The sequence below is a fragment of the Hemiscyllium ocellatum genome, chromosome 10, assembly GCF_020745735.1.
Source record: "Hemiscyllium ocellatum isolate sHemOce1 chromosome 10, sHemOce1.pat.X.cur, whole genome shotgun sequence".
Taxonomy (NCBI): Eukaryota; Metazoa; Chordata; class Chondrichthyes; order Orectolobiformes; family Hemiscylliidae; genus Hemiscyllium; species Hemiscyllium ocellatum.
Genome location: NC_083410.1, coordinates 71,749,972 through 71,776,985, shown reverse-complemented (window position 1 = coordinate 71,776,985; position 27,014 = coordinate 71,749,972). Strand labels below are relative to the sequence as shown.

The window sequence follows — 27,014 nt, the reverse complement described above, 5'->3', positions numbered from 1 at the left end:
TTTCTGTGATTCAGGGTGGTGATTGACTTGGAAATATATCGCAGTAGAAAGGAAACAGGAAGCAGTTAAAGTACCAAAGTGTCAATAACAAGTGGGCATAATTCAAGGGTGAAGGCCAGAAGGTTGACAAGGGATTTTAGGTAAGTGTGAAATGCATGGCCTGGTAGGATTATAGAGATAGGAAGCCTTAATCATTAAAAGGTATGTGGATCAGCACTTGAAATGCCATAACATTCAAGGCTGTGGGCCACGTACTAGAAAGTGGGATCAATGTAGAATGCTCACAGTGAACTTGATGGGCTGAATGGCCTCACTGCACTTATGACAAGATGAATAGAGTAACTCACCATAATGAAGATAAATGCATTGCAAAATCCATGTGCCACAGCATTGATATTTTTTTTGAGTTGTTTAACTTTACAACAGTTGTTTGACTGTGCAAAAGTAGGACTAGACCAACCGGTTCATACAGTGGTCATGCACAACCTAAAGCCAGATTCTGGGAGAAATGAGCAAATAGATGAGAGTCCAAATCATTTCAGGAAAGAATAATCTTTTTTCACAGACGCATAGGTGGTTAGTGGTGACCTTTATAGAGGTTTACAAAATCATGAAGGGCATAGTTAAGGTGAATGGCAATGGTTTTTTTCTATAGATTTGGGGAGTTCAAGATGAGAGGGCATAATTTTAGAATGAGAGGAGACAGACTTAAAAGGAAACTGAAGGTCAACTTTTTCACACAGGTGATAACTTGTCAGAAAGTGGTGGATGTAGATACAGTTATGACATTTAAAAGACATTTTGACAGGTACATGAGTAGGAAAGGTTTAGAGGGGTATAGGCCAAACACAGGCAAATGGGAAACTTTGTTTTGTATGGATGGGTTGGGCTGAAGGCTCTCTTTCCATACTATGTGACTGTATAAATCTGGAAAATTAATCACTGGCCCTTAAGAACCAAGCCTTATTTAGGAAATACTGGTGTACTCTGAATAATACTAACAGCTACCTATCTCTTTCATGAGAAGGTGTAGAGGTTCAGCACAAACTCCTTGCTTTCCAGTGTAACTAGACACATTGACATTACAAGAATGTCCTGGACAAAGGACAAGTAACTGGCTTAGGGATAAGTATCTCCTACATCTTGCACATTATTTATCCTAGATTCCTTCTTCAGCTGTGCAGCATTCAATGTCTTGGTATCAGAAAAACAAATCAGTAACCTTGAAACCTCTGTTGTGTTTGAAAGAAGCTGAAGGTTAGATCCTTGGCCACTGCCTGAGACTGACCTAAACTGTTCACAAAGCGTAAATCTCATTTGACCCTCTCGTGAACTTCTGACACAATGTTTCTCATCGCCAAGTCCCCTAATGGCTCCTGCCGCAGCCATTTTGCCACTAAAACTTGCATCCATGCCTTTGCTGTATCCATATCAAACTACAGACTGCTCTGTTATCACATGGTAGTTGCGTTCTTGTTTGACCTCATGTTATAGAAAATTGTGCAATAGAAATAATGGGGCCTGTGGGAAAAACAGGGTTGGGCTAGGCCACCAAAAATATCAGTAAAAATCAAACCAAAAATAATAGTTAGTGTAACACAAATGATAGCACAGTCTCAGGAAATATTAAAATCATATGTTTCAGTGAAATAACACAATTAATTAAACACTTTAAGGGGTTTCTGAGTTTGCTGAGGTACAGTACTGTATTAAGATAAGGGCTCACAATCGTCACCAGCATCATCATTACTTTCAGTTCTGGGTGTAGGGTTATAACAAAAGAAAATATTTAGTCCAGAATGTATGGCTGTGATTCATTGTTGCAAATTGTTTCTTAGGGGTTGGCATAAAAAAAGGCATCTAGTTTTTGCTGCTTTGCCATCTTTCTTCTTTCATGAAGAAGCTGTTCATAGGGTGCCAGATAAGACTTAATGCCACAAACTACTCTCCTGCTGCATTCTGCATTGTAGTCATTGCCTTCTAAGAGTGCAACTGCTTCTGAACTTCCCTCAGGATAGAAGACAAAAAGGAAGTGGAATGTTCTCGTGGAGCTGCATCCTGGACTTCAGCGTCTTCAGCTTGAGCTTCAATTTATCCCACAGTAACAAAGCTATTGTGGATCAGTCTCCACTTTTTCAAGTCCAACTTGCTTTGGAAGAGTGACACAATGTTCTTTGGTTGCTGGAAGCTCCTCTGGCAGTTCAATGCCTTTAAAATCATGAAGAAAACGTGGGAGAAGCTTCCGTCAAACTGCATGCAAGCACTCCTTACTGACATCACCCAGGCTTCCACAATGAGGTCAATATCATTCTTAATTTTAAAGCTCTTCCAAAATTGAAGAATACTGCCCTCATTGCCCCCCTCAGTAGCTACTATCAGCTTCCTAAATGAATGCCTTAAATGATAAGTTTTAAAAGCTGCTGTTGCACTCTGGCCCATAGGTTGAATGAGAGAGTTTGTGTTCAGAGGCAGAAATAGCACAATAGTGTTTTCATAAAGCTCACTAATGGTGGGAGGATGGTTTGTGCAGAATGAGGCAAATTTTGAAATACAATTTTTCTCCTGCAATCATTTCTAAAAACATCCTCAATAACATCAATAATAAGGTCAGAAAAAAATTGCCCCATCATCCAACCTCTTTTGCCTGACCTAATCTTTTAGTTACCTTCTTTCTCTTATTGTACTTGTAGAATCTCTTTGGATTATTGTCTACCTTATCTGCTAATGTTACCTTATATCCACTCCTTGCTTTCTTGATTTCCTTCTTAAGAATGCCTCTACACTTTCTTTTGATTAAGAGATTCATTTGAACCAAATTGTCCATCCAAAATAAGATTCTCTTTTATTTTTGACTAGAACCTCAATATCTGTATTAATCCATTGTTCCTTAATCTTACCAGCCTTACGCTTCACTCTAACAGGAATGTAATGTCTCTGAGCTCTTGTCATCACATTCTTGAAAGCCTCCCACTTGTCAGATATCCTTTTACCTGTGAACAATCTACTCTGTTAGTAAGTTTACAGATGACACCAAAATTGAAAGTGTAGTGGATAGCAAAAAAAGGTTACCTCAGAGTACAATGGGACCCTGATCAGATGGGCAAATGGGCCAAGGAGTGGCAGATGGAGTTTAATTTAGATAAGTGTGAGGTGACACCTTTTGGAAAGGCAAATTATGGCAGGACTTATACACTTAATGCTAAGGTCCTGGGGAGTGTTACTGAACAAAGAGACCTTGGAGTGCAAGTTCATATTTCCTTGAAAGTGGAGTCGCAGGTTGATATGCTTGCATTTATTGACAATAGACAATAGACAGTAGGTGGAGTAGGCCATTCTGCCCTTCGAGCCTGCACCACCATTCAATATGATCATGGCTGATCATCCTCAATCAGTATCTTGTTCCTGCCTTATTTCCATAACCCTTGATTTCACTATCCTTGAGAGCTGTATCTAACTCTTCCTTAAACGAATCCAGAGACTGGGCCTCCACTGCCTTCTGGGGCAGAGCATTCCACACAGCCACCACTCTCTGGATGAAGAAGTTTCTCCTCATCTCTGTCCTAAATGGCCTACCCCTTATTTTTAAGCTTTGTCCTCTGTTTCGGGACTCACCCATCAGCGGAAACATGTTTCCTGCCTCCAGAGTGTCCAATCCTTTAATAATCTTACACGTCTCAATCAGATCCCTTCTCAGTCTTCTAAACTCAAGAGTATAGAAGCCCAGTTGCTCCAATCTTTCAACATAAGATAGTCCCGCCATTCCAGGAATTGACCTTGTGAACCTGCGCTGCACTCCCTCAGTAGCCAGAATGTCTTTCCTCAAATTTGGAGACCAGAACTGCACACAATATTCCAGGTGCGGTCTCACCAGGGCCCTGTACAGCTGCAAAAGAACTTCTTTGCTTCTATATTCAATCCCTTTTGTTATGAAGGCCAGCATGCTATTAGCTTTCTTTATTACCTGCTGTACTTGCATGCTTGCCTTCATTGACTGGTGTACAAGAACAGCCAGATCTCTTTGTATTGCCCCTTTACCTAACTTGACTCCATTTAGGTAGTAATCTGCCTTCCTGTTCTTGCCACCAAAGTGGATAACCATACATTTATCTACATTAAACTGCATCTGCCATGCATCTGTCCACTCACCTAACCTGTCCAGGTCACCCTGTAATCTCCTAACATCCTCCTCACATTTCACCCTGCCACCCAGCTTTGTATCATCAGCAAATTTGCTAATGTTACTATTAATACCATCTTCTATATCATTAATATATATTGTAAAAAGCTGCAGACCCAGCACTGATCCCTGCAGTACCCCACTGGTCACTGCCTGCCATTCCGAAAGGGAGCTGTTTATCACTACTCTTTGTTTCCTGTCAGCCAACCAATTTTCAATCCAAGTCAGTACTTTGCCCCCCAATACCATGCACCCTAATTTTGCTCACTAACTTCCTGTGTGGGACTTTATCAAAGGCTTTCTGAAAGTCCAGGTCTACTAGATCTATTGGATCTCCTTTGTCCATCTTCAGAGTTACATCTTCAAAAAATTCCAGAAGATTAGTCAAGCATGATTTCCCCTTCATAAATCCATGCTGACTCTGACCTATCCTGTTACTGCTATCCAGATGTATCGTAATTTCATCCTTTATAATTGACTCCAGCGTCTTTCCCACCACTGAGGTCAGACTAACTGGTCTATAATTTCCAGCTTTCTCTCGCTCCTTTCTTAAAAAGTGGTATAACATTAGCCACCCTCCAATCTGCAGGAACTGATCCTGAATCTATTGAACTCTGGAAAATAATCACCAACGCATCCACCTCCTTTAGTACCATCAGGCTCCGGGGACTTATCAACCTTCAGACCTAACAGTCTCTCCAACACCAATTCCTGACAAATATAAATTCCCTTCAGTTCAGGTCCTTCACCCATTGTTGCCTCTGGGAGATTGCTTGTGTCTTCCCCAGTGATCTAAAGTACCAATTCAACTCTTCTGCCATTTCTTTGTTCCCTGTAATATATTCCCCTGTTTCAGTCTTCAAGGGCTATTTTAAATACCTAAAAATGCTTTTACTATCCTCCTTTATATTTTTGGCCAGTTTACCTTCGTACTTCATTTTTTTCTCTGCGTATTTCCTTCTTAGTTATCCCCAGTTGTTCTTTAAAAGCTTCCCAGTCCTCCGTTTTCCCACTCATCTTTGCTGTGTTATACTTTTTCTCTTTTGACTTTATATGTTTCTTAACTTCCCTCGTGATCCACGGCCACCCCTGCTTCCTTAAAGGATCTTTCTTCCTTTTTGGAATGAACTGCTCCTGCATCCTCTGCATTATACATAGAAATATCTGCCATTGTTCCTCCACTGTCATTCCTGCCAAGTGCACCATTGAACTTTGGCCAGCTCCTCCCTCATAGCTCCATAGTTCCTTTATTCAACTGAAATATTGTCACTACCGATTGTACCCTTCAGCTTTCAAATTGCAGATTGAAGCTTATTGTATTATGGTCAGTGCATTGAGTGTAGGAGTTGGGAGGTCATGTTGTGGCTGTACAGAACATTGGTTAGGCCACTTTTAGAATACTGTGTGCAATTCTGGCCTCCCTGCTATCAGAAAGATGTTGTGAAACTTGAAAGGGTTCAGAAAAGATTCACAAGGATGTTGCTGGGATTGGAGGGTTTGAGCTTTAGGGAGAGGCTGAGTAGGCTCAGGTTACTTTCTGTGGAGCATTGGAGGCTGAGGGATGGCCTTTTGAAGGTTTATAAAATCATGAGGGCACGGAGAGGGTAAATAGATGAAGTAGGGGAATCCAAAACTACAGGAAATAGGTTTAAGGTGAGAGGGAGAAATCCTAAGGGTGGTGCGTGTACGGAATGAGAGGAATTGGTGAAGTCTAGACAATTACAAGCTTTAAAAGGCATCTGGGTGGGTATATGAAAGGGAAGGGTTTAGAGGGATATGGGCTAAATGCTGGCAAATGGGACTAGATTAGGTTAGGATATTCTGGATGAGTTGGTCCAAATCTGTTTCTGTGCAGTACATCTCTATGTCTCTACTCCAATCAACTTTTGAAAGTCCTCGTCACAGACCATGAAAATTTGCCTTGCATTATGGACTTTAACTTTTATGGCAGACTTACCTTTGTCCATAACCATTTTGAAACTAATAGAATTATGATCGCTTGATCTGAAGGTTCCCTACTTTTACTTCAGTCACCTGTTGTTTTCCTTGGAACAGAGAAGGTTGGGGGAGGGGGGGAGGTGACATGATTGTGAGGGGTAGAGAAAGTAGACATTGAAAACTGTTGATGTGATGTCGGCCAGCTCAATTTCTCTGCTCCTTTCACTCGCTCTAGCCTGCCCCTTTTGAAATTGCTGCACCTTTCTCTCTTAGGGCCAACTCTAACTTTGTTATTACACCCACTGGCAAGGTTGGTGCCGTTGTGATCTGGCACATTAATCTTTACCTTGCGGAAGCTCAGTGCCAATTCTTGGATACTTCTTTCTAATTTACCCAGAACGTGACCTGTGTTTGAATATCAAGCCACCATTGCCAAGACTGTCACATATCTGATTACCTCTGGAGATGTTGCTCCCACTGCCTCCAATCTTATATCTCTCCCAACCCCAGATTGCCCACTTCAGCCTCCTTCCCAAAATCCACAAACCAGACTGTCTCAGTAGGCCCATCATATCAGCCTGTTCCTATTCCACCAAGCTCATTTCCTTCTACCTTGGCTCCATATCCCTCCGCCATATTGACAATTTGCAGTTCCTTGATCCCAACTGCCTCCTCTTCACAATGAATATCCAATCCCTCTATACCTCCATTCCCCACCAGGATCGTCTGAGAGCTGTCAGCTTCTTCCTTGACCAGAAGCCTGACCAATTCCCATACACCACTCGCCTCCATTTTGCTGCACTTGTTCTCTCTCTGAACAGTTTCTCCTTTTAATTCATCTGACTTCTGCCAAGGAGTGGCTATGAGCACCTGCATGGGTCCCAATTATGCCTGCGTCTTTACAAGATATGCAGAACTCTCCTTGTTTCAGTCCTCGAGTGGCCCCCTTCCTAGAACTCTTTTCTCAGTACATCAAGAACTGTTTTGGTGTCACTTAAAGCTCCAGTCTGCACCTTGAAACATTTGAACCCCTGTATAGCTTTTACATAGTTCTGATACATCCCTTCCTTTCCTTGATCTTTCCATCTCCATTTTGGGGAATAAACTGTCCACTGTCATCCACTACAAATCCACGACAGTTCCTTCACGTACATCATATCTGTTCAGACATTGCCACTTTCCAAAACAGCACTGCTGACATGGCTTCCCTCTTCTATAACCGTGGTTTCCTGCCCACTGTGGTTGGCAGGGCTTTCAACTGCATCTGACCTATCATCTGTACTTCTGCCCTTGCCCCTTCCCATCACTCGCCACAACATGATTGATTTCCCTTGTCCTTACTTTTTATCCCACCAGCTTCTATGTTCAAGGGATCATTCTCTGCCATTCCAGACAACTCCAGCAGAACATCACCACTGAAGAGATCATTCCCTCACTCCCCAGTCTGCATTTCACAGGGACCATTCCCTCCAGGACACCCTAGTCCACTACTCGACAACCAACACCATCCCCACTTCCTAAGGCACCTTCCCATGTAACTGAAGAAGGAACAACAGCTGCTCCTTCACCTCCTCCCTGCTCACCGTCCAAAGGACTAAACAGTCTTTCCAGGTGAAGTAACATTTCACCTGTACCTCCTCCAATCTGGTGTATTGCATTCGCTGTACCCAATACGGCATACTCTGCATTGGAGAAACCAAATGCAAACTGTGTGCTGCTTTGTGGAACACTTCCAATCCATGTGCAAGCAGGGCCCCCACCTTCCTGGAGCCTGTCAGTTTTAGTACACCGTCCTGCCCACTTGTCTGTCCTGGGCATGCTGCAATGCTCCAGCGAAACACAGCATAAACTGAAGGAACAACCTCCTATCTTCTGACTGGGCACTTTACAATCTTCAAGACTCAATATTGAGTTCAACACCTTCAGATTGTGATCCCAGTCCCATTACTTCCCTTGTTTGGCTTTACTTGTAACATTCTCTGCACTATCAACACCCTTTCTCCTCCAGCACTAACACCCTCCCCACATCAAATTGAATTGAATTAGCTTTATTGTCACATGTACTCAAATGAGTACAGTGAAAAGTTTATAAGTTGCCACTTACAGCAAAGGTACCTAGTTACTACCCGAAATTACAGAATACAGAAATGAAGAAAAACAAGGCACAATAGTTATACAAAGTATGACCATAGGTCAGAAAAAAAACAAGAAGTAAAATCATAAAGACAAACATCACAACCTCTCTCTGGAAAGACACCAACACTGGGGGCCTCCACATGTTTTGACACTGGCTGCCAGCATGCTTCTTGCTGGGTTGCTGCACTAACCACTGGTCGCTGGCGTCCCCGTTCTGGGACACTGGTTACAGGTGTCCCCGCTCCAGGTCACTGGTTGCTGGTGTTCCCGTTCCGGGTCACTGATCACAGTGGTACCCGCTCCGTGTCACTGGTCACGGGTGTCCCCGCTCTGGTTCACTGGTCACAGGCATCCCCATTCTGAGTCACTGGTCACAGGCGTCCCAACTCTGGTTCACTGGTCACGAGCACTCCCGCTCTGGTTCACTGGTCACAGGCGCCCCGACAGGCATCCCTGCTCTGGTTCACTGGTCACAGGCATTCCCGTTCTGGGTCATTGGTCACAGGCATTCCCGTTCTGGGTCACTGGTCACAGGCGTCCCAACTCTGGTTCATTGATCACAGGCGTCCCCGCTCTGGTTCACTGATCACAGGCGTCCTCGCTCTGGGTCACTGGTCACAGGCATCCCTGTTCTGGGTCACTGGTCACAGGCATTCCTGTTCTGGGTCACTGGTCACAGGCGCCCCAGCTCTGGTTCAGTGGTCACAGGCGTCCTCGATCTGGTTCATTGGTCACAGGCATCCCTGTTCTGGGTCACTGGTCACAGGCATCCCCACTCTGGGTGACTGGTCACAGGCGTCCCCGCTCTGATTCACTGGTCACGGGCACCCTTGCTCTGGGTCACTAGTCACAGGCGCCTCCTCTCTGGGTCCCTGGTCGCAGGAGTATTCGCTCCGAGTCACTGGTTACAGGCGTCCCCGCTCCAGGTCACTGGTCGCTGGTGATTCCATTCCGGGTCACTGATCGCAGTGGTACCCGTTCCGGGTCACTGGTCACAGGTGTCCCCGCTCTGGGTCACTGGTCACAGGTGTCCCCGCTCCGGGTCACTGGTCACAGGCGTCCCCACTCTGGTTCATTGGTCACAGGCGCCCCCGCTCTGAGTCACTGGTCACAGGCCTCCCCACTCTGGTTCACTGATCACAGGCACCTCCGCTCTGGGTCACTGGTCGCAGGGGTATTCGCTCCAAGTCACTGGTCACAGGCGTCCCTGTTCTGGGTCACTGGTCACAGGCATCCCCCCTCTGATTCACTGGTCACAGGCGTCCCCGCTCTGGTTTACTGGTCACAGGCGTCCCCGCTCTGGGTCACTGGTCGCAGGGGTATTCGCTCCAAGTCACTGGTCACAGGCGTCCCTGTTCTGGGTCACTGGTCACAGGCATCCCCCCTCTGATTCACTGGTCACAGGCGTCCCCGCTCTGGTTTACTGGTCACAGGCACCTCCGCTCTGGGTCACTGGTCGCAGGGGTATTCGCTCCAAGTCACTGGTCACAGGCGTCCCTGTTCTGGGTCACTGGTCACAGGCATCCCCCCTCTGATTCACTGGTCACAGGCGTCCCCGCTCTGGTTTACTGGTCACAGGCGTCCCCGCTCTGGGTCACTGGTCACAGGCGTCCCCGCTCTGGGTCACTGGTCACAGGTGCCTCCGCTCTGGGTCACTGGTCGCAGGGGTACTCGCTCTGAGTCACTGGTCACAAGCGTCACCGCTCTGATTCACTGGTCACAGGCATTCCCGCTCTGGGTCACTGGTCACTGGTCGCGGGGGTACTCGCTCCGAGTCATTGGTCACAAGCGTCCCCGCTCTGGGTCACTGGTCACAGGTGTTCCTGCTCTGGATCACTGGTCACAGGCGTTCTCACTCCGGGTCATCGGTCACAGGTGTCCACACTCTGGTTCACCGGTCACAGGTGTCCTCAGTGCGGACTCTCATGTCAGCGCTGACCCCTGCTACGAGGCCACAAGAATGGAGGAAGAGGAAGAAAAGAAATTGAAGACAATGAGTAAGTGGAGCAGAGGTGTTCCAGCTGGAATGTCCTACTTTGACGTCATCTTACCCGAACATAAATGCTGACCCGGCAGACTTCACGTCAGCTCTGATGAAGAAACACCTAGACTTAACGTTAGCTTGCTCTCTCTCCTTGGATACTGCCTGACCCATATGATTTCCAGCATCTTTTGTTTTCAGTCTAGACCAGAGGAATTTGTTCCCTTGGCAGAGAGTGCAAAAACCAGGGTTCATAAATTCAGGTGAAGTGGCAGAGGGATTAGAGGGGATGTGAGGAAAATCTTTTTTAAGCAAAGGATGTTGGATGTCTGGAATTCACTGTTGAATTTGCTGGTGGACACAGAGAAACAAAACTATTTTAAAAAGGGCTTGGAACTGCGCTTTAAGTGCCATAAACTGCAGGGCTATGGGCTGCATGCAGGAAGATGTGGTTAGAAAGGACGGAGAGTCTTTGAGATGTACAGCATGGAAACAGACCCTTCGGTCCAACCTGTCCATGCCGCCCAGATATCCCAACCCAATCTAGACCCACCTGCCAGCACCTGGCCCAAATCCCTCCAAACCCTTCCTATTCATATACCCATCCAGGTGCCTTTTAAATGTTGCAATTTTACCAGCCTCCACCACTTCTGGACGTTTTTGGTTTGGCGTGAGTAAGATGAACTGAATGGCTGACTTCTGTACTGTATTATTTCTATGGTTCTATTCTCAGAAAAGCAACCCAAGAATTGTTTATGCCTATGAAATAACATGTCGTGAAAGCCTGGCCTGTTAATTTTGTTTACTTATGTTTTTCATTTATTTTTGTTTACTTAGGGGCGGCACGGTGGCTCAGTAGTTAGCACTGCTGCTTCACAGCACCTGGGACCCGGGTTCAATTCCAGCCTTGGGTTATTATCTGTGTGGAGTTTGCACATTCTCCCTGTATCCATGTGGGTTTCTTTCAGGTGCTCTGGTTTCCTCCCACAGTCCAAAGATGTGCAGGTTAGGTGAATTGGCCATGCTAAATTGCCCATAGAGATATGTAGGTCAGATGCATTAGTCAGGGGCAAATATAGGATAGAGGAATGGGTCTGGGTGGGTTACTCTTCAGAAGTTCGGTGTGGATTTGTTGAGCTGAAGCGATTCTGATTCTTATTCCTTAACTTTGTCTCTCTTTTCAGTGTCCATTCACTCAAAACAAATGTTTTGGTTGTAAGGCACAGACATACTTGGCTTACCATGTTTGTTTCTCTCTCTGCTAAAGAACAAAGAACAATATGGCACAGGAACAAGCCCTTCAGCCCTCCAAGCCTGTGCCGACACATTTTGCCTTTCCATACTAAAACTGTAGTCACTTACAAGATCTGTATCCCTCTATCCCCTTCCTATTCATGTGTTGGTCCAGGTGTTTCTTGAATGCTGCTACTTTGTCTGCTTCCACCACCTCCTCTGGCAGCATATTCTCTGCACTCACCACTCTTTGTGTGAACAACATATCTCTTTTAAACTCTTGCCCCACCCCTGCACCTTGAACCTGTGTCCCGTAGTAATTGACCCTTCCACTCTGGGAAAAAGCTTCATACTTTCCATTCTGTCCATGCCATTCACAACTGTATAAACTTCTATCAGGTGACCCCTCAACCACCTGCATTCCAGTGAAAACAAACCCAGTGTATCTAACTTTTCTTCATAGCTAAAATCCTCTATACTGAGCAACATCTGGGTATATCTTTTCTGTACCCTGTCCAAAGCATTTGCACCCTTCTGGTTGCATGGCGATCAGCACTGTAAGCGATATTCCAAGTGTGGCCTAGCTAAAGTTCTTCAAAGCTGCAGGTAAGTTGCCTATCCTTACACTCAGTGCCCCTTCCAATGAAGACAAACATGCTTTAAGCCTTTTCTTACTATCTTATCTACCTGTGTTGCCACTTTCAGTGGTCTGTGGACCTGCACACACAGCTCCTTCTGCCTATCAATACTCCTAAGGGTTCTGCCATACACTGTATAATTTCCACCTGTGCTTGATCTTCCAAAATGCATCACCTCACATTTGTCCGGATTAAACTTGATCTGCCATTCTCCAACCAGCTTTCCAATTGATCTATATCTTGCGGTAACCTCTGACAATGCCCCCCCCCGTTATCCACAATTCCACCAATCTTTACATTGGCCACAAACGTACTAATTAGACCAGCTATGTTTTCCTCCAGGTCATTTGTGTAGATCATGGACAACAGAGGTTCCAGCACTGATCCCTTTGGAACACCACTGGTCACAATCTTACATTCCAAAAAGCATCTTTCCACTGCAACCCTCTGTCTCCTATGACTAAGACAGTTCTATATCTATGTTGTCAGCTCTTGCCTGATACCATGTGACTTTACCTCTTGTAACAGCCTGCCATGAAGGACCTCGTCAAAGGTTTTACTAAAGTCCATGTAGACAACATCAACTGCTTTTTCCTCATCAGTCGTCATCATCAATTTCTCAAAAAACTTGATCTAGTTAGTGGGGCACGACCTTCCCTCCAGTAGGGAAGCATGCTGTCTATTTGCTTCTAAAGTTATTGTGTATTTAATAAATAGTTGTCTTTTTGGTTTTGATGTCTGGAAATTAAATAGTCACAAAGTCTGGGATAAAATTATTCAAAAATCTGGTTAAGAACCATTTGAGTGAGTCTTTGATGGTTTAATTTGGGAGTCTTTGATGTTTTAATTTCATTATGTTATAATAATAGAGGTAGAAAAGGTGACTTTGTTCAGCTGTCTGTCTCCCTGTCACAGCAGCTTCAAATAATAACAAGCCATATATGATCTTGGAGGTGTTGTCCGCCAAAGGTGAATTGATGTGACTGAGGAATTGGTGGAGATTTAAGGAGTCAGAACGTGAATTTGGAATGTAAGCACATAAGTGGGACAGCTCATTTGTAGGTATCAACAGAAATAATTGGGATTATTCAGCCACTGAATATCTTTATGACAATTCTCAGGGAAGTGCAGAAACATTACAAAATTGTTATAGATCATTGGACGTAGTTATCACAATATATTATCCTGCTCACACTTGAGGGTCCCTGCTCCATTTACTGCACGTGAAGCTTTTCCAACAGGGGAGCCCTGTGACCTTTTTACCCCATCATACTGAAATTTTCAAATATTTAACATGTTTTATTAGAAATCTCCCTGAAAGTTAGATGTATGAAATCTGGAAATAGCACCATTATTGTGGGTATAATTTTCTAAATTTATTACCGATCTCAAAATGAATTTTGTACAATGAACTAAAGACTACATGGCAATGTTGATATTTAGGTAGGAGTACCGCAACACTTGAAAATACTAATTTTGTTTGATGTCTATTTAAAGAGTTTGTAGATGCTAATAAAATGTCAATCAAGATATTATTAAATGCTGCTTGGAATTAATTATTTTGATTGATCACTTCTTCAGTATATTTCTTGCTCTCTGTCTCTGCTTTTATTGTAAGTTTCATATGCAAGTTACAACTAAACTCCCAACCTAGCACTTCAGACTGACAGTCATTGAAAAGGTATCAGAGTCATGTGTCACTTATTTTCTTCTTCTAAACTCTTACATGTTTAAATATTAAAATGCACTTTGAATTGAATGATTTATAAGTGAATATTATATTTCATAATTAGAAACATTAAAATGCTGTTGCATGTCACTCAGTGATATAGTGAGATTTATTATAACATTCTGATGCTCAAATTTATGTAAGATATTAGCAAGTTTTGCAACATTTTCAGCTCTGATCTCCAGCATCTGCAGTCCTCACTTTCTCCTCTCCCGGTTGGAATGCCATGCTTCTAGGAATTCTCGTGCGTGTCTTTGTTTGGCTTATCCTAGAATGAATGTGTTGTCCCAGTCGAAGTGGTGTCCTTCCTCATCCGTATGTGAGGATACTAGTGAGAGAGGGTCATGTCTTTTGGTGGCCAGTTGGTGTTCATGTATTCTGGTGGCTAGTTTTCTGCCTGTTTTTCCAATGTAGTGTTTGTTACAGTCCTTGCACGGTATTTTGTAGATGACATTAGTTTTGCTCATTGTTTGTATAGGGTCTTTCAAGTTCATTAGCTGCTGTTTTAGTGTGTTGGTGGGTTTGTGGGCAACCATGATGCCAAGGGGTCTGAGTAGTCTTGCAGTCATTTCCGAGATGACTTTGATGTAGGGGAGAGTGGCTAGGGTTTCTGGATGTGTTTCATCTGCTTGTTTGGGTTTGTTACTGAGAAATTGGCGAACTGTGTTCATTGGGTACCCATTCTTTTTGAATACATAGTATAGGTGATTTTCCTCTGCTCTGCGTAGTTCCTCTGTGCTGCAGTGTGTGTTGGCTCGTTGAAATAATGTACTGATGCAGCTTCATTTGTGGGTGTTGGGATGATTGCTTCTGTAGTTCAATATTTGGTTCATATGTGTTGTTTTTCTGTAGACACTGTTTTGAAGTCCCCCATTGGCTGTTCACTGTACTGTGACAGCTAGGAATGGCAGTTTGTTGTTGTTTTCCTCCTCTTTAATGAATTTTATGCCAGTTATTGATGGTCTTGAAGGTTTCCATTAATTCTTGGCTAGGTGGTCCTATGACCTTTTCTAAAAACCTTACGTATAAGGGTTCTTCAATTACTTGTCCTGACATTAAGCAGACCTTCAGTCTGTACTCATTGGTTATGTGTAGCCCTTATAAAGTTGGCTATTTATGCTGACTGTTGTCTACCACAAGGTTGTGTGAAGACCCCTGTAGATTTGTTCTACTAAATCATCTAACCATTTTCCCTCATTCAGTTCCAACTGAACTGACCTTGCTGCTTCAAGCAGAAAACACATACAGATGAATTTAAAAAGGTTCCTTCCATCCCTATGTTTGAATTAGGAACAGTATGTTTGCAACAGTCCTCATGTGGCCCAGCTGGTGTTCCTTAAAAGGCAGGGAGGATTGTTCGGTCATGCCCTGGTGAACTTGGATAAATATATATTGTTGCTGCTTAATTCCTTCCAGTTTTATACTGGAGATTGCTCACTAGGAAAGATGCAGTAAAATTACATATAAAATGAAAAGCTGCATTCTATATTGAAGCTGAGAGAGTGAACTGCCATTTGAAATGTCGCAAAACTGGTCAGGGAGACTAATGTCTGATCTATTTTGTTTTTACTCTTTTACAAATGAAGTGAAAACTTTGGGAGAAAATATATTGGTGTATAGAAACTGATTTGAGAAGAGAATGAGGTTAATGAATACTTTGCTCATTCAAGACTTAATTAGATTGCTTGAGTGATTTTGTTTTTGTGAATTGTTTTGTAAATGCTTATGTTGGTAAATAACTGCAAAGTGCACATTAAAAAGTAGCTCTCATTCAGCATTAAGAAAGCAATGGTTTGACATACAGAAGGATGTGTTCATTTTTGAAATGTTTTGTATTGTGCACTGCTTATACACAGTAAACAAAAGCAATATCATACATTTCATCTGTTCATCTGTTTTAAATCTTTGTACTATAAAGCAAAAGGTTTTGTCTGTTTTGTACAGTTTAATCATTAACACATTACTAAAAAATGTGCTAATGATTTTCCTGCATATAACACACTGTAAATCTCCTTTCCCAAACAATGATATAATCATAGAATCACAAAATTGTTATGGTGCAAATGGAGGCACTTGGCCTATTGGTCTGCATTAGCTTTGCATAAGACTGTAAAACCATAATAAATAGGAACAGGAATTGGCCATTTCACCTCTCAAGCCTGCTCTGCCAATCAACAGGGTCATGGCTGATCCAACATTCCTGCTCTTTCCCCATAAGTCTTGATTCCCCTCCTGATGAAGAATCTAATATCTCAGTCTGAGGTATACACAAGGACTCTGCTCAACAGCTCTCCATGATAAGATGTTGCAAAAATTCTCCACCCTCAGAGAAGAAATTCTTCCTCATTTCAATCCTAAATAATGCCCCTTTATTCTGACACTATGTCCTCTAATTCTAGACTCTCCCATGAGGGAAATCACCCTCTAAACACTTACCCTATCAGACCCCTTAACAATCGGATATGTTTCAATGAGCACACCTCTCAAACCTTTTAAACTCCATAGGTAGAGCCCCAACTTGTTTAACCTTTCCTCATAAGACACTGCCTTATTAATTCTAGATAATTCTCGTGAACCCTCTCTGAACTGTCTCTAATGAAATGATGTCTTTCCTTAAATAAAGGAACCAATACTGCTTACCGTGCTGTAGATAAGGTCTCATCTGCACTTTGAGTAAAAAGTGAGGTCTGCAGATGCTGGAGATCAGAGATGAAAATGTGTTGCTGGTTAAAGCACAGCAGGTTAGGCAGCATCCAAGGAACAGGAAATTCGACGTTTCGGGCCAGAGCCTGATGAAGGGCTCTGGCCCGAAACGTCGAATTTCCTGTTCCTTGGATGCTGCCTAACCTGCTGTGCTTTAACCAGCAACACATTTTCAGCTCATCTGCACTTTGTACAGTTGTGGTAAGACTTCCTTGCTCTTATACCCCAACTCAAATATTCCAAATGCCTTCCTGATTACGTGCTACACCTGTGTGGTAGCTTTCAGCGTTTCATGCACAAATACCTCCAAATCGCTGTGTGGCAGGTTGCTGCAATTTTTCTCTGTTTAATTAATATTCTGTTCTCTTGTTTTCCCTTCCTGAATGAACAGTACATTTTCCTAATTATACTCCATTGGCCAACCTTTTTGCCCATGTACTTAATCTATTAGTCTCTCTCCATAAACTTAAAAAAAAGCAAAAGAATTACGGATGCTGTAAATTGGAACCAAAAACAGAAATTGCTCGAAAAACGAAGCAGATCTGGCAGCATCTGTGGAGAGCATTCCAGGTTAACATTTCAGGTCAAGGGACCCTTCCTCAGAACCTTCCCAAAACTGCAATTTCTGTTTTTGGTTCTCTCTGTAAGCTGTTTGGAACTCTCTCGCAACTTGTCTCATAAGCTAATGCTATTCACCTGCCTTTTTATGTAACCCTGCACATTATTTCTATTTAAGTAATCATCTAATCCCCTCTTGACTACCTCAATTGAACCTGCTTTCACACACTTCCAGGCAATGTATTTAAGCCTCAAATGTGTCTCTGCATGAAAATGCTTTTCTTGTATTCCACTTTGTTTCTTTTGCAAATCACTTTTAAAGCTGTGTCTTCTGGTTCTTGATCCTTCTCAGATCAGGAACAGTTTCTCCCTGTCTATTCTGTCCATCTCCCTCATGATTTTGAAAACTCCAAACAAATCTCTTAACCTTCTTCTCTTCAAGAAAAACAGTCCCAACCTCTTCAATCTGTTTTATAACTTAAACTTCTTGTTTCTATTACCATTCTCATAAATCTCTTCTGTCAACACTGTTTGCATTTTCCTTTAGAGCAGCACCCAGAAGTAGATAGTGACCAGCATAGGTCTCTAACTAGTGTTTTATACAGTTACAACATAACCACCACTCTCTTGTCCCCTAAACCCCTATTAATAAAGCTTAGGATACTGTATGCTTTATTAACCATGATTCCTATCCTGCCACTTTTAAATACTAGAAATGCAGGTCATGAACACTCTTTAGCATAATGTATATTATTTTATGCTATATCCCCATGTTATTTCTACAAAAATGTATCATCTCATTCTTCATATTGGAACATCATCTGCTACCTATTTGCCCATTCCACCAAGTTGTCAATGTCTTTTGAAGTTCTACACTGTCCTTATCACAGTTTATAATTCTCCAAGTACTGTCTTATCCAGAAACTCTGAAATTAACCCCTGCATTTCAAGATCGAAATCAGGAAGAACAATAATCTCAATATCGAGCCCTAGAGATGTTGTACTAAAAGTGGAACTTCAAAATACTTAATTCTGAAAATTGGTTCTTTCAAGAAATATAATTGGATTTTTAAAAAATTTGACCCTAAAATTATTCTGCCTCTGCTTTAAACAATGCAGTTAAATTTTAATTGGCTTAGAACATCACAGTGTCTCAGTGGTTAGCACTGCCAGAGATCCAGGTTCAATTCTAGCCTCAAGCAACTGTGGACAGTTTGCACGTTCTTCCTATGTAAACGTGATTTTCCTCTGGGTGCTCCAGTTTCTTTGCACAGTCTAAAGATGTGCAGGTTAAGTGGATTGGCTATACAAAATTGTCCAGAGGATCCGGGGATGTGCAGACTAGGCCGATTAGTCATCGGAAATGCAGGGTCACACCGCTAGGGGGCAGGGTAATGGGAGCTGTTCAGCGGGCCGGTGGAGATTATAGGAGCTGTATGGCTTGCTTCCACACTGTCGACATTCTATATTTCTAGTTACAGGAGATGGAAGATTCTTTGTGTGACTGGAATCCGGTGTGCAGTAGTATACAACAGGAATCAGTGCTGGGTCCCTTATTGTTGGTGATATTCATAAATGATGTCAAAGGGAATATGGAGGGATAATAATTAAGTTGGCACAAAGGTGATTGAAAGTGAGGAGGTCATTGCATAGATTATAAGGGCAGGGAGGTTGTGTTGGAGCTGTACAGGACCTTGTTTAGGCCAAAGCTGGAGTATTGTGTGCATTTCTGGTTAACACACTATGGAAAGAAGTTTGGATCAGAGTGTTGCTGGAAAAGCACAGCAGGTCAGGCAACATCTGAGGAGCAGAAAAATCGACGTTTCAGGCAAATACTCCGTCCCCTTCCTGGACCTCTGCATCTCCATTAATGACGACCAACTTGACACTGACTCTTTTACAAACCCACCAACTCCCACAGCTACCTGGATTACACCTCTTCCCACCCTACCTCCTGCAAAAATGCCATTCCCCCTTTAACAATTTCTCCTTCGAATCCTCCCATTTCCTCCAGACCAAAGGGGTAGCCATGGGCACCCGTATGGGCCCCAGCTATGCCTGTCTCTTTGTCGGCTATGTAGAACAGTCCATCTTCTGTAGTTACACTGGCACCACTCCACACCTCTTCCTCTGTTATATTGATGACTGCATCGTCACCACCTCCTGCCCCCACGAGGAGGTTGAACAGTTCATCAACTTCACCAACACATTCCACCCTGACCTTAAATTCACCTGGACCATCTCTGACACCTCCCTCCCCTTCCTGGACCTCTCCACCTCCATTAATGACGACTGACTTGACACCGACATTTTTAACAAACCCACCGACTTGCACAGCTACCTGGATTACCTCTTCCCACACTACATCTTGCAAAAATGCCATCCCCTCTGTTCCTGATGAAGGGCTTTTGCCCGAAACATTGATTTTTCTGCTCCTCGGATGCTGCCTGACCTGCTGTGCTTTTCCAGCACCACTCTGATCTAAACTCTGGTTGCCAGCATCTGCAGTCCTCACTTTTGCCTAGTTGACACTAGGCACTTTCTTTACAATGAAAGGGGAAAAAAAATCTGTCCAGTGGGGAATTATTGCTGTAGTGAGGAGGAGGAACTTGAAGGGAGTTATTTGAATAAAAACAAGTCCTGAAGAAACAATGAGGCAAAGAGCTGCCAAATTTGTGAACCTGTTGACCTAATCTGTAATTATTAACAAATAATTATTGCATTAGTTTTGACCTTCCAGAACACCCTAGATTCTAGAGAAATCCCAACAAGCGTAACCTCACTCTAAGTAAATGAGAGAATAGAGGCCAGTTAGCCTGATACCAGCAGTAGAGAAAATGATGGAATTTCTTATTAGGAACCTGGTAACACAGCACTTAGAAAATCAAAATGGTATTGAGCAGAGTGAACAATGATTTATAAAAGGGAAATGATGTTTGACAATTTTTTTTGAGGTTGCCACTAACATGGTGAATTAAGGTGAATAAATGGATTTGTTTCGCTTGAATTGTCAAAAAGTATTTGACAATATACCACATGGGACGTTATTACACACAATTTCAAATTATGGGAATTACAGATAATTTGGATTGGATTGAGTAATGCATTTAACAAATCAGCTGCTGCATAACCCTGACTATTACAATCCATTAATCCATGAATAAGAAAATAAAGTAATGTAATCAAGTTTGTTACTGCAGAATTAGACAGGGAAGTTAAGAGGCCACAAAGAGGCTGTCATGCAGTGGAATTTTCTCTTCTCTGAGGTGGCAAGAATAATGATGAGTGAAGTGATTGGTAGGATGAGACTCCAAAAAATATATTCTATGTTGATAAAAACTCTCCCAGTTAAGTTCGCACACCAAAGATGGTACATTCAGAACCTTGCCAACATGTTTATATGGAAAGTTTCTATTGTATTTTATTAATAGCCCAACTTCCTTTATTAACAGAGTACTCTCAATTTTCCTTTTTACAATCGAGAAGCTCAGTGGGAAAAAAAAACTTGATTGGTAAAGCATTGCGAATAATAAGCAACTTGTTTTGTCAATGCACATTACAGCTTGTGTAATTGCCATGCTGGTCAACTCGCATCACTGTGCACACTTTCCCCACACCCCTCAATTGTGTGACTCAATATTGGCAAAGCACCAGCCTCTCGGTCTTGGCCAAATTCAGCTCTGACTTTAGGGTATCAAGTGTACCCTAAAGTACCCTAAAGAGCCAGCACTTGAATGCCTGTGACAAGTCATTTTGCACAGAGACAACTAGTCATCACCTTTATTTATGCAGGATATTTATCACTGACATGAAGTTCAGCAGCTTTTGAAGTGAACCTGCTTTGTAGGCAGCAATGATTACATTTTAGTCTGCTCTTCAGTGCTGAATGACAGTCAGGCAGCTGGTGGCACTGGGGATCACTAAAAAGTAACTGTCAGTGTCTGAGCTGTAGCATGTGCCCACAGCTTATGTGGTAAATGCACTGCATGTGATGGATGAAAATGGCAAAATGTGGAAGTCAGAAAGAATGCACATTTACTAGGATGAGGAGGGGATTCAGTCAGCCAAGGAGCTGGTCCAATTCTCATCCCAAAGTTCAAACACACTCAGTCAGGTGCTTGATCTTCTGCAGAGATGTGTCAGTGATGTGCTTACTAGCTCGTGGCCCCTGGGTCTAATGTAGAAAGTATCTATTCACCCTGATGCTTTAGCCAGTATCTATAGGCTATCAGAACTGCTGTATTGATGTAGTCTCTTGTGCAGACACACAGGCTGTCATACTTGTTAGTAGCAATTTGTCTGGGCTAGAGTGACATCTTGCTGTACGATACACAGAGACATCATTCTAGCACCCACAGCTATGCCAGCTGCCTGCTTGATAAATGCACTGTACTGGAATTTTATTCATCAAAATGTCAATGTCAGAAAATAATTGGGGGCTAGTCCTCAGTCCAGTCAAGGGTCAGCTACTGTCATTCGGTTCCTGGTACTGTCAGTCAAGTCATGGTCTGCATGCACTCCAGGGGCTGCACCACAGTCAGGTGTACATTTGGGTTGCTGCTAGTCTGGGGATATGTGCAACTGCAGTCCGAGGAGTGCTTAATGGTCAGTCCTGAAGGACCAGGACAAACAATCAGGAGAATTATGTACTGCTCATCTGGGAGCTGCAAAGACAACAGTCAGGGTCTGGTCAGTCTTGTTTGTGATGCTTGTTGAAGTCAGAGCTTTGAGACAAATTCAGTCCTGGGAAGTCCATGCATTGATCTTTGAGGGAATTCCAAAGGAAAGTAGGGGCTCATAGGATTGGGAAAATCAATTGGGGTTGGGAACGTGTAGGCAGATGCAGAGATGGGGATAAGTACATGATGGAGTTGGGTACTCCAGGTATTTGGGAGGCAAGCATTGGAGCATCTGGTAAGCTGTGGGAAGGGGGGTATTGGCAGTGACCACTACTGTAAACCCCACAGGAGGAATGTAAAGGACTAGGGTGGGTATCATTAACATGTAATTTCAGAGGTCAAGGGGAAAGGAGGACGATCAAGGTGAATTTCGGTGTGTCTCCATATGGGAAGAATGGGTAAAAATGGGCTGTCATGGTAGACCAAATTCAAAGGTGGTATGGAGTCTGTGGGAGGGTATCAGGTGGAGCCTGATATCAGTGTTCCAGCCACTATTTGCCTTTCTCTAGATGTCAAATGCAACTGGAAAGTGGATGGGACAATCTTCAGGGTGAGTACAGTCAGTATCACTTTGATGAGCAAAAGCATGATATTGTCATCTGCTAGACATCACAACATTTGAGAAACAAATATATGAAGTTTCGTCCAGGTGCTCCGGTTTCCTCCCACAGTCCAAAGATGCGCACATTAGGTGAGTTGGCCGTGCTAAGTTGCCGGTAGTATTCAGGGATGTGTAGGTTAGGGGCATTAGTCAGGGGAAGTGTTGGGTAATAGGGTAGGGGAATGGGTCTGGGTGGGATACACTTCAGAGGGTTGGTGTGGACTTGTTGGGCCAAATGGCCTGTTTCCACACTGTAGGGATCCTATGACAAGGCACTGTAATGGATAAAACAGTAATACGAATAACTGACTGTGGACGTGGGATAAGAAAGAACACAGCACAGCAAGCACATCTTTTTTAATGTACCGTATTGCTCACTTGGTGAGTATGACATCTTCTAGCTGGTGCACATTCTTCCCATATGGAGACCCACCACATCGAAATTTGCCTGTGATCGTCCTCCTTTCCCCTTGAATTCTGAAATTACATGTTGTGATCAGGGCTATAGTTGAGCAGACAATAGGGCAGCTGAAAATGTGATTTTACTGCTTGGGGGCACTCTCTGGTAGAGTCCAAATGGTGTGTACTGCATTATCCTGGCATCCTGTAGTCTACACAAATGGTACAGGCATTGAAACAATGTGGTAGATGCTGAGGAACTGGAAGAGCGGGATAGTTGTTTAAAGATGAGGGCAACGAATTGAGAAAGGGGATGCCCTCCTTGTGCATGATACAGTTCAGATTGGGCACTGCGAACCAGACAGGACCTGATTGGCATCCAATTCCAGTAGAAGAGATCCAGGTGTAGAAGACAGTCCTGGATCATCAAATGTTTGTGAACTGTGAAACTACTTGTTTTGCTTGTGTTTGCTTTTGCTGGATGTAAATAAATTCATATTTGGAATTGTCCAGTTGCTTGCCACTGTCATTCCTCCACTGGATACTGACAAGAGCTCCAATGGGCAGTGAGGACAGAGACATGGTGATTTACTGTTTAGATGGGAACTATCTAAGGACGAGATAAATTGTAGCCTGGTGGTTAAACAGCGACTACAGTGAGAGAATGGGTTTTCTGTGCAAAAATATGTCCATAGGCTATATGGCTTAGTGCCTTTTGTGCCATTATATGACAAGTGAAGGGCAATGGCAGAATGCTATTGCTTGCCTAATTCCACAGCAGCCTTTTAAAGAAGTTGTGGATGCAAGGGATGTCAGTCTTTCAGCAGATTATCTCCTCCGAGTGGTGTGTTGTTCCCAGAGCAGCATCTCTGGAATGAGGCTAGAATTAGATGAGTGAGATTTCGTAGACAGGGTAGATAGTTAACGAGGCAAACTTGGTATGTTATGGCAAGGCATTTTGCTATGCCACATGGTGAAAAACTCTCCAAACAAACTTCATACAACTTGGATTTACCCAAAAGTGGATTCTGCCAAACAAGTTTGACAGTCTGTTGGAGTTTCTTTAAGGATGTATCTAGTAGAGTAACTAAGAGAATAATAGTGGATGTAGTATATTTGAATTTTCAGCAGGTTTTCAATAAACTTTTGCATGGGGGTTAATAAACAAAATCGTGGGATATATGGTAATAGATTGGTATGGCTTGAATAACAGAGAAAACAGTAAGAATAAAAAGGTAATTCTCAATTTGGCAGACTAGCACTAATGTTGTACTTTACCATAAAGATCAGTGCTTGGGGCCCTACTGTTCACAATCTAGGTAAATGATTTAAGTGTTAAGATCAAATTTAATATTTCCATGTTTGCAGATGATACAAAATTTGGATGGAATTGTTTGTTAAGTCACACAGGGCACTTCACACCTTAAATGCATTATCTCGGCCAACATGACACCAATTGTTAAAGTTCACTTGGGGATGTAACTTTAAAAACATTCTGCAATTTACATATGAAATCAACATGTTCATTCTAAAAGATGAGAGATTTAACAAACAATCCAGGTCTTTTTCAATATATAGTTTCAGTTGTATCACATGTAAACTTTTGCAATAAATTCTGTGTCTTAACAATCTTATACTCCACAACCACCTGATGAAGGGACAATGCTCTGAAAGCTAGTGTGCTTCCAAATAAACCTGTTGGACTATAACCTGGTGTTGTCTGATTTTTAACTTTGTACCGCCCAGTCCAACACCAGCACCTCCCAAATCTTTAGAACTGAAATGGGGAGAAATGTCTTCAGCCCTCCAACAACCCACCCTCCCTGGCACCCTCCCCTGCCACCTCAGGAATTGCAAACCTGCGCCCAAACCATCTCCCTCACCTCCACCCAAGGCCCCAAAGGAGCCTTCCACATCCATCAAAGTTTTACCTGCTCATCCACCAATATCATTTATTGTATTCGTTGCTCCCGATGTGGTCTCCTCTACATTGGGGAGACTGGACACCTCTTAGCAGAGCGCTTTAGGGAACATCTCCGGAACACCCACACCAATCAACCCCACTGCCCTGTGGCCCAAAATTTCAACTCCCCCTCCTACTCTGCTGAGGACATGCAGGTTCAGGGTCTCCTCCATTGCCGCTCCCTCACCACCCGATGTCTGCAGGGAGAACGCCTCATCTTCTGCCTCGGAACACTTCAACCCCATGGCATCAACGTGGATTTCACCAGTTTTCTCATTTCCCTTCTCCCACCTCACCCCAGCTCCAACCTTCCAGCTGAGCACCGCCCGCATGAATTGTCCTATTTGCCTATCTTCATCTGTCTACTCCACTCTTATCACTTTCATCTCCACCCCCATTACCTATTGTATTCTTTGCTACCTTTTCCCCAGCCCCACCTCCCCCTCATTTATCTCTCCACTCTGCAGGCACCCTGCCTCTATTCCTGATGAAGGGATTTTGCCCGAAATGTCGATTTTCCTGCTCTTCGGATGCTGCCTGAACTGCTGTGCTTTTCCAGCACCACTCTAATCTAGACTCTAGTAAATGTTGCCAATACAAAACAATGTGTCTTGTACTCTGTTCCTCAGTGAGCCCTGCTCACATTGCATTATCCTCACTGACATACTTTGATCTGTGGGCCGCTGAAAATGCAAAATATAAAATCTTATCTGGTATTGAAATTCTTCACAATCTTACCCTTACCTTTTCCTCCAGCCCTTTAGCCTACCCCAAAGTCAATTTTCCTTACTCTAATCTTGGGTGTATCATCCTACCCCAGCAGCTACCTTGCCCTTTCCTTCAGTATTCTATTTCTGAATATCTCTTAAGTTCCTTCCCCTTTTAGACAGTTTCAAAATTCATCTGTTTTCCTTTTATTTGTATCTTCTCCTTTGGCAGGCATTCTTTTCCTTATCTTTGTGAAGCAACACAGGGCAGCGTATGAATTGAAAACAGCTATATTGATCCAAGTTTATAATTGCAGACTTAAGTACGCACTAGAAGGTAATTAATTCTAGGCATGTCTTTTACTTCAGAGGCGAGAGTATCAGAGGGACATCATCATCGACAGATGAGACCCTCTAATGATACAGTTTCACCAAGACTGAGATCACCTCGTGCCCCTCAAGCTAGAAGCTACCTACTTGGCAGGAGAAGAAAGTATGCACCGCATCCAAAAGAACAAAGACGACATAAAGTACAAAAACTTGGTAGGCCCTTTACCTACTGTACCAATATATCAATACTGAAATTGTTTTGAAGATATTATAGAAATATTGCAATTGTTGAGGCAATTCAATTTTACATTTTGGTATAAAAATTCAATCATAGAGTTGTAAAAGTGAATGTGTGCAGTAATCAATTAAGGTTTCTCAATTTTACAAGTAGATCTGTCATAATCAGAAGACACTGAAGAATGGAATGATTGCTTTGGAACTTTCTTTTCTTGTATTTTCATGCTTATCTTTTCACAGTTCCTGAATCAATGTTTGGGATGTCTCCTCGGACAAGGAATATCCTAGGGCAGAGGGAATCTATTTACAGAACAAACCCGACAAAACATAAAGGTGGGCTTTGTCAGAATACCTTCTAAAACAAGTTAGCATCAGAAGCTTGACACTTCCCGCACTGGTTATATATTGGATATAAATACATAACTCTAAAAGTGATCATAAATTTATTGATAAGTAAATGATATAATATGCAAGGTAAATTACATAAAAATGAATTTCAAATTAAGAATGCTTAGAGCATAAAATCTTTTCATAGTGAAATTTGAATTTGTAGCAAATTCCTGTGCACGGTGTTGATGCCATCCACTGGACAGGATAGGTTAATTGAGGCAGAGCAATCAATCTTCAGAGAGAAACAATGTCAATGTTTCAAATAAATGATGTACAATCAGAGCTGGAGCAATTGCAATTTGAGTTTTCTAGGAAATCTGAGTTATGGTAATGGGTTTGGGGTCGGTGGTAGAAGGATGGTAAAAAGAAAATGGGTCTCGAGGAGGTTTCAGTGGAACAGTAGAACTAATATTAGCACCTAATGGCCTGCAAAATTGCAAGTGGGTGTTGTGATCTGAAGTTGTTAAATTTAGCAAGTTAACTCAAAGATCAAATGTTGTAAAGTACCTACTCAACAGACAAGATGCTGTTGATGTTTGCATTGACCATCACTGGACTGAGGATGACTCCCTGTAGCTGATTTTCCAGCCTTAGCCTTTAATATGTGGAAAGTCC

General features: G+C 42.8%; 1 protein-coding gene across 1 annotated transcript in view; it reads left to right on the top strand.

Moving 5' to 3' along the window:
- Positions 1-27,014, top strand: part of fndc1 (fibronectin type III domain containing 1) — a 364,919-nt gene that overhangs the window by 151,834 nt on the left and 186,071 nt on the right. Inside the window, exons 4-5 of the mRNA XM_060831599.1 lie at positions 25,812-25,985; positions 26,250-26,342. Of these exons, the coding sequence (XP_060687582.1) occupies positions 25,812-25,985; positions 26,250-26,342 (267 nt within the window). The remainder of the gene's footprint in view (positions 1-25,811; positions 25,986-26,249; positions 26,343-27,014) is intronic.